Source organism: Mesoplodon bidens (genome assembly GCF_964165515.1).
Source record: "Mesoplodon bidens genome assembly, chromosome: 7".
Taxonomy (NCBI): Eukaryota; Metazoa; Chordata; class Mammalia; order Artiodactyla; family Ziphiidae; genus Mesoplodon; species Mesoplodon bidens.
Genome location: NC_138164.1, coordinates 62489652 through 62505928, shown reverse-complemented (window position 1 = coordinate 62505928; position 16277 = coordinate 62489652). Strand labels below are relative to the sequence as shown.

General features: G+C 37.7%; 1 protein-coding gene across 2 annotated transcripts in view; it reads right to left on the bottom strand.

Annotated features, from left to right (window-relative positions):
* The window catches only part of UVRAG (UV radiation resistance associated), a 308009-nt gene that overhangs the window by 67192 nt on the left and 224540 nt on the right, over window positions 1-16277 (bottom strand). For both annotated transcript variants that reach the window (XM_081240490.1, XM_081240491.1), the window contains one exon: window positions 15235-15313. In XM_081240490.1, the coding sequence (XP_081096616.1) occupies window positions 15235-15313 (79 nt within the window). The remainder of the gene's footprint in view (window positions 1-15234; window positions 15314-16277) is intronic.

The following is a 16277-nucleotide window of genomic DNA, read 5'->3' as shown; positions in this document are numbered from 1 at the left end:
CAACAGGATGCAATGCAGACAACAGAATTTTATACAACTATATTCATCAATATGAAACTATCTTCACAAAATAGTTAAATGAAAAAAGTAAGACACACAACAGAATGCACAATGTGAAACCATTTATGTAAAATATTACCTATTTAACTTATACATGTATATTTATTTGCATAGATGTTTGGAAAGCTGTTCACCAAAATATTACAATGGTTATCTCTGAGTAATGGAATCCAAAGTGGTTTTAATGTTTTCCTTAATGCTTTTCTGTATTTTGAAAAAAATTTATACTGAGATTGAATCATTTATATGATAAAAAAGTTATTTCTATTTTGAAAAAGAAAGAAGAAAAAATACTACCTTAACTTGAAACTAAAAGCTCACTGATAGTGAACAGGGTGTCTGAATTTTCCTTCCTTATACATGGTACTCTCACTGATGCAGCTAAAAAGGCAACTCCCCCACTCCTTTACTTATTATTCTTAACTTGCATTTAGCTTGTAATCCACTTCCACACATCTTCACCTCATCTTGTATTTGTGGAATATGGAATTTCCTTATCACAAAGATTACACTGTACTTTGCATTTTATTTAGTTAGCAACACTTTTTTAGTACTTACTCAGTTCCAGGCACTATTCTAAATGCTTTAAAAATATTATTTAATCCTTATAACAACTCTAAGAGATGGGGATTATAATTATAGGTATTATTATCCCTGTTTTACAGATAAAGACACTGAAGCACAGAGAGATTAACTTATCCAAAATCATACAGCTAAAGTGATAAATTGGCATTTGAACCTTGTAGTCTAAATCCATAGTACTTGCTCTTAAATATTCAGCTATGTCGCATTTATTTTAGTTCATTTTATTCTAGGATTTTGGCCTTTCCCTTGATAAAGTTACATTAATTAGGATACTAATTTTATCAGCCCTGGAAACCCAAATCAGCACATTTTAAAACGCTTTCCTCTACTAGACCCCCAAATTTACATATAACAATTTTTTGAAGTTCATTTCTTTAAATAGCTTAAACCTAAGCTACGCTGGTCCCTTTGATGCCAACTAAAATCAGACCAAATTCACTTTTCATATATATTATTTCTCATAATTCATTTCATGAGGCTTAGCCATAAAAAATAGTTGGAATTTATACTCTACCTTCTCTGAACTAAGCATTATATATTTTATTTCAGTTGAGGTGCATTCTTTAAATATTTTTCTCCCAGCAACAAATGTCACTCATAGTAGTGCCTCGGAAAAGGCTCGCATCATTACTGAATAAGCAACTTGTTTCTTTAATTAAAGAAAAAAATTTGCCAGCTTAAAACATTAAAACATGCAGAATAAAGGCCCAAAGTGAATTTTTAAAAACAACTAGGATAAAGGAAGAGACAGAAGTTATCAAAGATGCTAAACCAAGTAAGGTGCTAAATTTTTATTTGGCTCTTAGGTAGCCACAGACAAAAGGGAAACCTGCTATTTAATGTTTCTTTCTGACTGATAAAAGGAAGTCAGCAAGTCCCCTGAACTTACAGTGAGATGATTAGGATCTGAATTTCTTTGCTCATTATTCAGTCTCAGTTTACCTAAATGTAAAGTGGGGATAATAATACCAACACTTTTAGGGCTTTTGAAAAGGATAAAAGAGGTAATATATGTGAAAGATCTCTGTACCCTAAAGTAAGCTATATAAATATGAGTTAAAACTGTTTTATTTTTCATTTGGAAAGATATTTTTGGCATTGGATTTCTAGTTTCAGTTTAAAGTAGGAGAAAATGTCCAACGGACATAAAAATAAATTATTTTACCATGTTAACTTATCACCCTCAGCACTTGAAAGTACAGTGATCACAGCCAATATATCATTAAAAATGTTTAGTAAATTGGTTAATAACTGATACGATTCTTTAAAAAATTAATACAAGAACATTTAACCAATCACTTGCAAGTTCAAAAAGGTAGTATGTTATCCCTTAAATACAGAATGGAACTTTTGAAAAACAACTATATACATGATTTTTCTACTTCAGTTAAAGCCTCCATTTAAACAGACATAAGTCAAGATGCATTTAAATATATATTTAAATACACACACATATTTAAATAGAAATAAGTTCATTAACTATCAATCTTAAAGAAGGAAAGAACAATTCCCTGGTTGACTCATTCACCACTCATTCTTTCAATAAATATTTATTAAACATCTGAAACATGCCCAGGGAGCTCACATAGACCAGTTTTAGTTCCAAGTATAACAACTGGTAACAGTATGGTGCCAGGGCCAACGGTGGTCAGTCAAAAATGTCTTTCCTATACCCACTGTTAAGGTAACCTAGTCCAGCCAGGCTGCCCTTGATATACCTTAAACAGCCCTTCCTTTGCACCTCTGCTCCTCCTCCTCTCTCACTAGCCAGATGCTTTCCTTCCTTGAACTTCCACTTCAGGTGCCGTATCTTTCTATTGAAGCATTCCCTCTCCACATGAGCCTAACAAGAATAACAACATGAAGCACAAAAAATGGCAGCTACTATTTACTGAGTACCCTTTCTGCAGACAAAGCCTGAGCTACAAACTTAACCCTCATTTTTTATTGTACCCGCAACAATCCTATAATGAGTATCCAACCTTTACAGAAATAAGGGAATGGAGGTGCAGTGAATTGTATTACATGCCCAAGCTCATCACCTTGGTGGGATGCGCACCCACGTCTTTGGGACTCTCCCTGCTGAGAGTCAGAACCGCATTTTGACTGGAACTTCTCCTTTGACAGTTATCACTGCATGCCTTGTACTAGTTAACTATTTACATCGTGTGCATATTTTTTTATCCCCAAGTATGAACACCCTGGGGGTAAAGTCAGCCTCTCATAGGCCTTGCACAGCTCACTCAGATATCTGTGGATTGACATTACACACATATACGAAAATGTAATTGTTCTACTATTAAAAAGAAAAAAAGCCCACCAAGGAATACTTGAGTAGAGGAGATCATCATCATCTTTCAAAGTGAGGACCTGACTGAAAATCCTTTTTGTCCACAGCAGTATGAAGCTTAAGTCTGAACTGATTTAGTGGAAACAATGTAGAGCTCATGGAAAAACTTAAGAGACAGGATTTCTGTCACAATAAAGTGCTTTAATATTTACCTTACTGTCTCTTATATCTGAAAATGTCACTCTACAGAGCAGAAACAAATTTATATATGTATATGTAAAACACCTATTAGTGCTAATATGGTAACTGAAACCTTATTTTTAAGAAAAACATGGAAGAACAAATGTCCAAGATTAGTGGAATGGTTAAATAAATGATAATATATGCACATTATGCACATAAATGAAATACTACATATTAAAAATACTAACTTAGAGAGTTTTTAGTTGAGCAGTATACATAATGTTATCTCAACTATAAAGGAAAGGACAAAAAAGTTTGGAATATCCAGAAGGTGTATGTGAATTTTAGAAGACTATTTTAAAAATTCTGTTCTTCTATCTTTTTTGTACTTTAAAAAATTTCTACAATTGGAATGTATTATTATTTTTTATTTTTTATTTTTTTTGCAGTACGTGGGCCTCTCACTGTCGTGGCCTCTCCCATTGCGGAGCACAGGCTCCGGACGCGCAGGCTCAGCGGCCATGACTCACGGGCCCAGCCGCTCCACGGCATGTGGGATCTTCCCGGACCAGGGCACGAACTCGTGTCCCCTGCATCGGCAGGCGGACTCTCAACCACTGCGTCACCAGGGAAGCCCGGAATGTATTATTTTTGAAAAGAGTATTTTTTAAAGAAAAATGATATGGTGGTATTAGCATAAGGACAGACATATATATTAACGGAAGAGAATTTAGAGTTCAGATATAAATCTTTACACTTATAGTCAATTAATTTTCAACAAGAGCGCCAAGACAATTCAATGGGTAATGAGTAGTCTTTTCAACAAATTTTTCTGGGCTAAATGGGTATCTACATGCAAAAGAATGAAGTTGGACCCCTTCCTTACACTATATAAAAAAAATTAATTCAAGATGAATCACAAACCTAAATATGTAAGCTAAAACTACACAGAAGAAAACCTAAAAGTACTTGGGCTAAGCTTTCTTAGATATGACACCAAAAGCATAAGCAAGGAAAGAAAATGTAGATAAAACTGGACTTCATCAAAACCAAGAACCTTTGTGTTTCAACAGACACTATCAAGAGAGTGGAAAAGACAACCTGCAGAATGGGACAAAATATTTGCAAATCATACATCTGAGAAGGGACTTGTGTTTAGATTATATAAAGATCTCTTACAACTCAATAATAAAGAAAAATTACCCAATTTAGAAATGGGCAAAGGTTTGAATAGGTATTTCTCCAGGGAAGATATACAAATGTCCAATAAGCACATGAAAAGATGCTCAACATCATTAGCCTTTAGGGAAATTCAAATCAAAACCACAATGAGAATACAATGGAGAAAAGACAGCCTCTTCAATAAGTGGTACTGGGAAAACTGGACAGCTACATGTAAAAGAATGAAATTAGAACACTCCCTAACACAAAAATAAACTCAAAATGGATTAAAGACCTAAATGTAAGGCCAGACACTATAAAACTCTTAGAGGAAAACACAGGCAGAACACTTTATGACATAAATCACAGCAAGATCCTTTTGACCCACCTCCTAGAGAAATGGAAATAAAAACAAAAATAAACAAATGGGACCTAAAAGCTTTTGCACAGCAAAGGAAACCATAAACAAGACCAAAAGACAACCCTCAGAATGGGAGAAAACATTTGCAAACGAAGCAACTGACAAAGGATTAATCTCCAAATATACAAGCAGCTCATGTAGCTCAATATCAAAAAAAAACAAAAAACCCGATCCAAAAATGGGCAGAAGACCTAAATATACATTTCTCCAAAGAAGATAAACAGATTGCCAACAAACACATGAAAGGATGCTCAACATCACTAATCATTAGAGAAATGCAAATCAAAACTACAGTGAGGTATCACCTCACACCAGTCAGAATAGGCATCATGAAAAAATCTACAAACAATAAATGCTGGAGAGGGTGTGGAGAAAAGGGAACCCTCCTGCCCTGTTGTGGGAATGTAAATTGATACAGCCACTATGGAGAACAGTATGGAGGTTCCTTAAAAAACTAAAAATAGAACTATCATACGACCCAGCAATCCCACTACTGGGCATATACCCTGAGAAAACCATAATTCAAAAAGAGTCATGTACCACAATGTTCATTGCAGCTCTATTTACAATAGCCAGGATATGGAAGCAACCTAAGTGTCCACTGACAGATGAATGGAAAAAGAAGATGTGGCACATATATACAATGGAATATTACTCAGCCATAAAAAGAAACAAAATTGAGTTATTTGTAGTGAGGTGGATGGACCTAGAGTCTGTCATACAAAGTGAGGTAAGTCAGAAAGAGAAAAACAAATACCATATGCTAACACATATATATGGAATCTAAAAAAAAAAATGGTTTTGAAGAACCTAGGGGCAGGACAGGAATAAAGACGCAGATGTAGAGAATGGACTTGAGGACACAAGGAGAGGGAAGGGTAAGCTGGGACGAAGTGAGAGAGTGGTATGGACATATATACACTACCAAATGTAAAACAGATATCTAGTGGGAAGCAGCCGCATAGCACAGGGAGATCAGCTTGGTGCTTTGTGACCACCTAGATGGGTGGGATAGGGAGGGTGGGAGGGAGATGCAAGAAGGAGGAGATATGGGGACACATGTGTATGTATAGCTGATTCACTTTGTTATAAAGCAGAAACTAACATAGCACTGTAAAGTAATTATACTCCAATAAAGATGTTAAAAACAAACAAACAAAAAACCACAATGAGATACCACTTTACATCTAGTAGGAGGCTATAATAGAAAGGACAGAAATTGGAACTTTAATACATCGATGGTGGGAATGCAAAATGGTGTAACTGCTTTTAGCACACAGTCTGGCAATTCCTCAAAATGTTAAACATAGTTACCATATGGTTCAGTAACTCCACTCACAAGTACTGGGTTGGCCAAAGAGTTCATTCGGGTTTTTCCGTAACATCTTATGGAAAAACCCGATGGAACTCTTTGGCCAACCCAATATATACCAATATATACCCAAGAGTAATGAAAACATTTCCCCACAGAAAACTTGTATGTATACATTAATGCTCATAGCAGCATTATTCATAATGACCCCAAAGTGTAAACAATCCAGTGTCTATCAACTGATGAATGGATGAATGAAATGTGGTATATCCATATACATCTTTGAATTGCCAAAATGATTTGTTAATAAAAAGCAACGATTGATGCATACTACAGTATGGATGAACCATAAACCTATGCTAAGGGAAAGAAGCCAGTCACAAAGACCACATATTTTATTCTATTCCATGAAATGTCCAGAATAGAAACAGAAGTGGAATGGTGGCTGCTTAGGGTCGGAAGTCTTAGGGGAACAGGGAGTGACTGCTAATGAGTACAGGGTTTCTTTATGGGCAATGAAAATATTTTAAAGCAGACTGGGGTGATAGTTGTACCACTAGTTGAATATATTTTAAAAAACATTGAATTATACATTTTCAGTGGGTGAACTGTATGGTTTGTGAATTATATCTCAGTAAATTGTTTGTTTGTTGTTAAGATATAGGACTTGTAAAAAATAGTTTCTACTCTATTATTGGCAATTTTGTAGGCAGCAGGAGGGAATGATGGCATTTTGACTATTAAAATACCCTCGGAATTTGTATTCTTGATTTCAAGAAGAATTAAGAAAATAAAAATGCATTTTCTCCTCGTGTGTCATATATATTGAACTGTATGTTAAAGAAATAGACATGAATTTAAGCTGCTGGGTGTAAACTGGCATTGATCCCTTCTAAATAGCTGTGCACTGTGGGCCCCATGAGTAGTCAAGTTTTACAGAAAGACCATGTCCCTGGCAGAACAGAAGTTTCCAACTGTTTTTGGAAGGAGAAGGTACTGTTACTTTCTATGAAGTCTTAAAGTAAATTGAGAAAAAAGAGAGGTAATAGAGTAAAAAGAAGAGAGGTCATGAAATCTCCAGGATCTAATCCTAGTTCTACTTAATTCCTGATCTCAGGGGTCTCATATGTAAAAAGGCAGATGTCTGTGCCTTATCCACCTCATAGGATTGTAATAAGGCCCACATTAAAAAAGAAAAAAAAAAGAAGAAACAAAGTGGGATATAGCTGGATCTGACCTCAGAAGATTTGATCTTGAATTCTGTTTGTCATTTAATAGCTTCGTCATCCTCGAGAAGTTAGCATAGCAGCAACTCAGTCTCTTAACTAAAGATAGACCTGGTCAACGTACTTCACAAGGTATGAAATGAGATACAGAAGCGTGAGTATACCAAAAGCCATTAAGTTCAATACAAATTTAAATCATCATTAATATTTGTAAACTACACCCTCAAAGTATTACTCTTAAGTCCCTGAACTTTCAAGAAAGTAGAGAAGCCTGGCTCAAGAAAACTCAAAAGCAATAGGGAAGAATCCACTGATAGCTGCTGGTCTGATGATTTGTATTGCACAGTACTACCAGAATTCAAATTTGTAGGTCTCTTATATAATGTTTCCACATTTGGAGAAGTGACACATGTGTCTTGGTTTATCAGACTATGAGCAGTTGAGGTGTTTTATAGGAAAGCTGGGTGACTACATTCTCTAGGATGGTGGTTCTCAAACTTTTTGGTCTCAAGATCCCTTTACTCTCTTAAAATTGAGGACCCCAAAAAGCTTTTGTTTATGTAGGGCATATACAAATATGAAACTGAAAAAGTAAGTATTAAGTAAGTAAGTATTAAGTATTTACTAATTCACTTTAAAATAATAATAGAAATCTATTACTTGTTAATATAAATAACATTTTTAATGAAAAACAAGCATATTTTCAAAAAAAGAAATTTAGTGAGATGAGCGACATTGTTTTACATTTTTGCAAGTCTCTTTTGCAACGCCTGCCTTAATAGAAGGCAGCTGGATTCTCATATATTCTTCTGCATTCATTTTGTTACCACATGTTGTTTCATGAGAAAATGTAATTGGGAAAGAAAGGAGTATTTTAATAGTCTTTTTCAGATAATTGTAGATATTCTTCTCTGATACTACCTCCAAACTTAACAAGTAGTAGCTTCTTAAAGGTTAGCAGCAATGTAGAATCTGAAGCCATTTCGATATATTTTTTACAGCTGTTACATTAAAATCCATTGGGGTGGGCTTCCCTTGTGGTGCTGTGGTTAAGAATCTGCCTGCCACGAAAGAGAGGCATGGACGTGTATACACTACCAAACGTAAGGTAGATAGATAGTGGGAAGCAGCCGCAGAGCACAGGGAGATCAGCTCGGTGCTTTGTGACCGCCTGGAGGGGTGGGATGGGGAGGGTGGGAGGGAGGGAGATGCATGAGGGAAGGGATGTGGGAACAGATGTATATGTATGACTGATTCACTTTGTTATAAAGCAGAAACTAATTAAAAAAATAAATAAATAAACTTAAAAAAAAAAAAAAAAAAAAGAATCTGCCTGCCAATGCAGGAGAAACAGGTTCGAGCCCTGGTCTGGGAAGATCCCACATGCCGCGGAGCAACTAAGCCCACGCACCACAACTACTGAGCCTGCACTCTAGAGCCCACAAGCCACAACTACTGAGCCCCATGCCACAACTACTGAAGCCCGCGCGCCTAGAGCCCGTGCTCCCAATGAGAAGCCACCACAATGAGAAGCCTGCGCACCGCAACAAAGAGTAGCCCTGACTCGCCGCAACTAGAGAGAGCCTGCGCGCAGCAACGAAGACCCAACGCAGCTAAAAATAAAAATAAGTAAAATAAATTTATATATATATAAAAAAATCCATTGGGGTTTTTGCACTTTGAAGAGATCTTTAGCTGTACATGACTTCACAGCAACATACATTGGTCATTTTGAAAATACTGGCTCACTGAGTTATATACAGTTTAAATGCTGACACATTCATTATAAAATATATTAATCTCATTTGTTAAATATCACTACCAACTTCATCAAAAACACCTGTAAAGGGCTTCCCTGGTGGCGCAGTGGTTGAGAGTCCGCCTGCCGATGCAGGGGACGCGGGTTCGTGCCCCGGTCTGGGAGGATCCCACATGCCACGGAGCGGCTGGGCCCGTGAGCCATGGCTGCTGAGCCTGCGCGTCCGGAGCCTGTGCTCTGCAAGGGGAGAGGCCACAGCAGTGAGAGGCCCGCCTACCGCAAAAAAAAAAAAAAAAAAAAAAAAAAAACACCTGTAAGAAACGGGAAGCTGTCAAGGTCATGGTGGCAAATGCAAGTTTTCTGACATACTACTGATACTGTCATTCAAAATCTTGAATCTCATCATCAGTTGATTTCCTTTAGGAGGCTCACTTCATTCATTTTTGCAAAAAATGTCTGCCAAATACCTAAGTCTGTATAGTTGGCTGTGTGTTAGTCAATCTTTCAAGATGGTGCTCCATGAAAAATATCAGCTGGTTTAGTTAGCAACTCAATTGCACAAGTGCTTTATGCCTGTTTCCCTTTCCATCACACAGAATATTAAAAAAATATGTAGTCAAGGGTCAACATTTAATATACTTAATAAATTTTACTGCTTCATCAAGGACATTCTTTTTTTTTTTTTTTTTTGGCTGTGTTGGGTCTTCGCTGCTGCACATGGTCTTCCTCTAGCTGTGGTGAGCAGGGGCCACTCTTCATTGTGGTGTAGTTCAGTAGTTGCAGTGTGTGGGCTCAGTAGTTGTGGTGTGCGGGCTCAGTAGTTGTGGCTCATGGGGTCTAGAGGGCAGGCTCAGTAGTTGTGGTGCACAGGCTTAGTTGCTCCGCGGCATGTGGGATCTTCCCGGACCAGGGATCGAACCCATGTCTCCTGCATTGGCAGGCGGATTCTTAACCACTGTGCCACCAGGAAAGTCCCAAGGACATTCTTAAGTTAAACTGGTTTTTGTCTTTTTGTTTTGTTTTGAAACTATGAGTTTGCTGAAAGTGCCCCTTTTTCGATCTTAGGTCAACAAACTCATGTTCTGAAAACAATTCCCTTTCCCTCTCCCTAAGACTTTACTCCTTCAAGTATCCCTTCTTTACCTCGTATTAGCAATTGCTCTCTTCATTTGATCACTCTCATCAGCATATAAACCTGCCCTGATATTTCCCATCTTAAAAAATAAAACACACAAAAAAGGTTCCACATCCCCACAAAACAAAGAAAAAACAAAAAACAAAAAAACCCAAAAGACCTCCCTTAAACCTACAGTCTTTTCCAGTTATGAACCCACATGTCTATCTCACTGCACAAAAAACACCTCAGAAGGGCTGTCTATAATCAATGGCACTTCCTCACTTCCTATTCACTCTTCAACACACCTGCTGCTCTACTGAAACAGCTCGTAATGACTTCCATGTTCCCAAGTCCACTGGATACTTCATCTGACAGAGTTCACATATTCAGTTGATTACTCTTTCCTTCCAGAAATTTACTTCTCTTAATTTCCAAATTATTACTTTCTCCTGGTTTTCTCTGTACCCAACTGGCCATTCCTCACAGTCTTTGCTGGTTCATCCTCCTCTATCCAACATCTAAACGTGATTTCCCAGGGCTAAATCCCACGGCATGTTTCTGTCTGCATCTGTCTCTCTCTGCTCTGGCTAGCTCTGCACTCTCTTCCTGGTTGATCGCACCTGGTTCCATGGATTTAAACATCATCTTTATATTGATGACTACCAAATTTGTACCTCTAGTAACTGACCTCCCACCCTGAGTTCTAGACCCATATATTCTGTTGCTTACTTGACGACTCGGCTTTGGATTTCTAAAAGGCAACTCAAGCTTAACATTTCCAAAGCAGAACTTTTGGTTCTCCCAACCCCCGTCTCTTGGACCTTTCCCCATCTCAATAAACAGCATTTTCATACATCCAGTTGCTCATACACAAAACCTAGGAGTCATTCTTGATTACTCCTTTTCCTCCATCTCCCACATTCAATCCATTAGTTCATCTCCCATAATATACTGCAAAATATAACATTATATTAGTTTCAGGTATACAACATAATGATTCAATGTATGTATATATTGTGAAATAATCACCACGATAAGTCAACATCCATCACCACACATAGTTACAAACTTTTTTTTTCTCGTGGTGAAAACTGTTAAGATATACACTCTCAGCAACTTTTGAATATACAATATGGTATTAACTGTAGTCAACATGCTGTACATTATATCTCCAGGACTTACTTATTTTATAACTGTAAGTTGGTAGCTTTTGACAACCTTCATCCATTTCTACCACCCTCTATCCCCACCTGTGATAACCACCAATATGTTCTTTTTATCTATGAGTTTGGGTTTTTTTTTTTTTAACTTAGATTCCACATGAGTGAGATCATATGGTATTTAATTCACTTAGCATAATGCCCTCAAGGTCCATCCACATGTTGTTGCAAATGCCAGGACTTCCTTCTTTTCATGGCTGAATAATATTCTACTGTGTGTGTGTGTGTGTGTGTGTGTATGTACACACACGTACACACACCGCATTTTCTTTATCTATTCATCCACTGATGGACACTTAGGTTATTTCCATGTCTTGGCTATTTTAAATAATGCTGCAATAAGCATGGGGGGTACAGGTATCTTTTCAAGTTAGTGTTTTCATTTCCTTTGGACAAATACCCAAAGTGGAAATGTTGGATCAAATGCTGCCCTTTTCACTTTGCAGGGTGATTATGAGGGTCACATGGATATATATGTATATATATCCTAAACTATAAAGCTTTCCACAAACATAAGGTAAAAGTATTATAATTTTTGATTGACTACTTTTTATGCTCTAGGAACTAAAAGCAAACTACTGTGCTATACACAAATACTAATATAATGTCCTTATACACTTACTGACAATTATGGCAGGAGTTGGTTTTTAAATCAACATTAATTACACTGTACCTGAATTTTACCAGGCCCATTCCTATAGTGTTGCAGGTTGCCAACAGGGAAGACTATTTCCAGCCAAAGGGACTGGCACTTGAAAAATATTAGTAAATGATGCTAAGAACAAGGCATTTTGCTTTATTAACTTTCAATACCCAACCCAGCACACACACCCCTTTAGACAACAGTGACAGGAAGAGGGCAAGCAGACCTTACCAACCCTCTCAGCTCTTCAAACAACACTTGAGGATTTCTACTTGAAGGCCTGTCTTTCTAAGCTTGTGCTTTCAAAACTTGAGCTGGACTGATCCCAAATACTGAAGTAACAAATATTACTATATTCTGTCATTTCCTCTACCAAAAAAGTGATTTTACTACTATTTCTGGCTGTGATGAAAGGTCCTATTGACTATTCAAATCCTCAACCAAGTTATGGATGCAGTATTAAATGACTTCACTCCTTTTTCTCTGGCTCTTTAACACATGCCAATGCTTTCATCCACCTCCACTAACATGGCTTATAAATTACTGAGGTGGGACCATTTTAATCGTATGGTTTGTTCACATCTCTAGAGTCTAAATGGGACTGACTGAGAAGACAAACTCCCCTTTGACAACATGTATTGGTATATATGTATATAAAAATAAACCTTCACAAGTTGGAAATATCTTATTAATATAATACCTGGTTAGGAGCCATAATAATTAATGGTTCTTTGGTTTGTTATAAGTTGAAATGTAAGAAAGTGATGGTAGTAAGGCTAAAGACAAAATGGAGTTAAAGTGAAAAAAGTTGAAGGTCACAAATTTGCCAAAAGTTTCTTTCTAAATGCTCAGAAGAAGCTTTCTGAATGAACCCTGAAACCTAAGAAAGTCTGTTTATAAGAAGTTTATTGTCATCTCCTTTTTTTTTTTTTTTTTTTTGCGGTACGCGGGCCTCTCACTGCTGTGGCCTCTCCCGTTGCGGAGCACAGGCTCCGGACACGCAGGTTCAGTGGCCATGGCTCACGGGCCCAGCCGCTCCGCGGCATGTGGGATTTTCCCGGACCGGGGCACGAACCCGTGTCCCCTGCAACAGCAGGCGGACTCTCAACCACTACGCCACCAGGGAAGCCCTGTCATCTCCTTTTAAAACTGTCATCACAGTGATGAAAAAACACTAGAGAGCAAGATACTTGCTCCCTATGGAGTTAGAGTGGTTAACCCATTAAACACACACACAAATGTAATCTCTCAATTTCAAAGAGTATAAAGTTTCAGAGGATACAAAATTACTAGAAGTAATCCATTTTTTAAACAGATGAATAAAACTAGTTCCGCATACTCGTGGCCTTGGTTCAGTTAAGAATAAAATCAGAAGCTACCTGGGAAGTGCTCTAAAATGAGGACCAAACAGGGCTAGAGCTGAGTCTGGTGTGAAGGGCTGGCTGTCCCAAATTTTCCACTGCACGTAGTCAGCCTCCCTGTTGGTCTTGTTCTCAAAGCAAGCTGGGCTATTCTTAGCACCCCTTTATACCATACTTTGCCATTCCTAATTGGGCCCCGAGAAGAAAGAATTAAGTGTGTGTGCGTGTGCATGTGTGTGTTTGAAGCTGGGATTTATGAGGAAATCCAGGGATTTCAGCCCTAGCCTTAATTAGGAGTAGGTTTCACCTGGAAACTTCCAACAGACTTCTGATCTTAGGCCTTATATGTCTAAAGCAAGAAACAGAAAATAGGGCAAAGAGAGAAGAATCTCTGAACTCGGATCAGAACTTAGTTCTACTAAATGAGGCCAACCTTCCTGACATCCTGACTCCCAGACTCTGGACCCCAGTTTCCACGTACTCTTTTCCACCTTGGCTGACTTCACTGGAGGTACTCTCTAATTTACTTAGAACTCTTCTCCCTTAATATATCCTTAGTCTGGCCCCTTCTTGACCATTTCTGTTTAAGTACTACCTTTTCTATGGTATGACATCTGTGATCAGTAATGTGAGCTAGGTAGCCTTGAAATTAAGGTCCTGCTTCCTAGACTGAGATACTCTTCTGCCAAAAATGGAGGGATGGAAAGCATCAGTTGTGGGAAGAATGGCACATGGAAAGATGAGTCATGGGCCAGAGGCTGTGAGCAAGGCTGCTTGCCTGGAATGAAGAACATGAGCTGGATGGCAGTAACAATAAAAGCAGTATGAGTGTGAGGTTATAAGCAAATGATTAATCGAGGACTGCAAACTAGAAATTTGATCCAGTATCAGAAAAGTATAAGAGTCTTAATAAAAACCAATTTTTAAAAAAACATTAAACTGAGATTAGATGAGAGGAAGAAAGGCAAAGATGACACCATATGGATGAATTATTCTAGATCCATCAGAAATGAATATGGGAATTGTTCAGTGAGTCTTCAGAATCATACGGATAAAAGGCAACTCAGGCTCATAAAAACAAAAGCATCACAAACCTTATTGCTTCTATAAAAAGGAAAGGTCTGAGGATACAGCTGATAATGTCACTAAATAACAGCCAAACAGTGGGATCTTGTCCATGTGATATTCCAATTGGAAGGATGTCCAAATAAAAACAAGGCACTGAAGCTGATCTTCCTTTACAACTAGAAAATTTATGGCATGTCTACCTCTTGAAGTATAGCCAAGGGAGCTAAGGAAATGCTATATATTTCTTTCAGGAAAATGCAAACCCAAGCATCTGATTACCTTTCTATGGCATGTGGAAAGGCATTAAGTGAGATACGAACTGGTGTGATGTTGGGAGAGCCACAAAAATCCAAGCTGGGTTGGAAGGACCATGTGCTTGGTCTTTTCTTTGGGGCCCTGGATAATAGATGAGGAGACTAGTAGGGACTTGCCAAAGTCAGTAAACCTTTACTCCGTAAACAACTCCCAATCAAAATGAGCCCCCAGAAGTGGTCTAAGAGAAGAAAGCTGTGTGAGAAGAACGCTATTATCAGTCAAGCTGTAGAGGCAAGAGGTTAGAAAGCCCACACGTTCAAGTACAGTCTACTAGCAGGTAACAATTCAGTAAATGGCTTCTGAGTTTAGCCGGAGGATTGCAATTTGTACACATTGCTTCTTTGTGGTATTTATAATGGCACAGAAAAGGACTGTGGCCAAAAAAGAACTTTGCATCATCACTGTAGCTAGTTAAATGGGAGTCAACTGTAGTACTTATTCATAGAGGGTTAGAGATCCAAAGAAGTAGGCTGCATGTGGGAAGTAGGAGGGGAGTAAAGAGGAGTTACTTACCTGTGCTATATTTTTGTTCAGAAGATAGACACCGTAATCAAACTGCAACTTCTCCCCTCCTTTTGGGTATAATGGAAACCTAAAAAAGGTAAAGTAGGGTCAGAAGTTTTCAAAAACTTGAGTAAAACAACCTCCAAGTTGTTGACTAAGGCAGAAGTTTCCTGCATACAGGAAAACTTTCCAGAAAAGTTTCCTGCATACAGTTTCCTGCATACAGCATAAACATCTGAAGACTTGGACTAAGTCACTTATATAGTCATTGTAACCTATTATCTTAATATCTTCATAACATTAGTCAAATCAGAATGATGGCTGCTTTGTTTCGAAGAAAAAATTGAATAGGTCATGCAATAAGGGACAAATATATAAGAAAGTGACCCACTATCCTCAAGGAGCTGAGGCCACTATGTCTCATATTTATATATCATAAACCTACCACCCTGAGATTAAGATCCTAGAATTTTTTTCCTCTAATACTTTGGACCTGACATCTCAACTTCTACTAAAAGGGACAGAAAGATTAAGAAAAATATCAGACATAAAAGCGATATCTAAGGTTTCTGTTGCTTCTGAGGTGGCTAGTCAAATCCACAGCACCAATGAGCAAAAATTCATCAAAAATTTCATTCACATTTGCAGGGGTGGCTATTTGGATGTTACTTCTCCAAGCCGATGTACTCATGCCATAGAGTTCTCATAATACTTTCCATTTTAACCTGATTCACTGAAGCAACAAAGGCATGAGATCTGTAGATCTTTATAAAAGTGATGAGTTATTTTAGGGAGTAAGTTTCCTTCACTATTTCCCTTTTCCTACTCCTGCAAATGAAGAAGAAAAGGTTACAGTATATCTATGTTCTAGTCAAATTTTCCCCTGATTCTTAAGACCAAGCATTCATTTTGGCCTCTGCAACAGATTTCTCTACAAACAGATCAATCACAACTTAGACAGGGTCAAGAAGAAACTTTACTTTCCTTAGTTTTGCAATATCTGACTATTCTTAAGAATAACATAACCTTACAGAAATAAATGGTAGGTGACA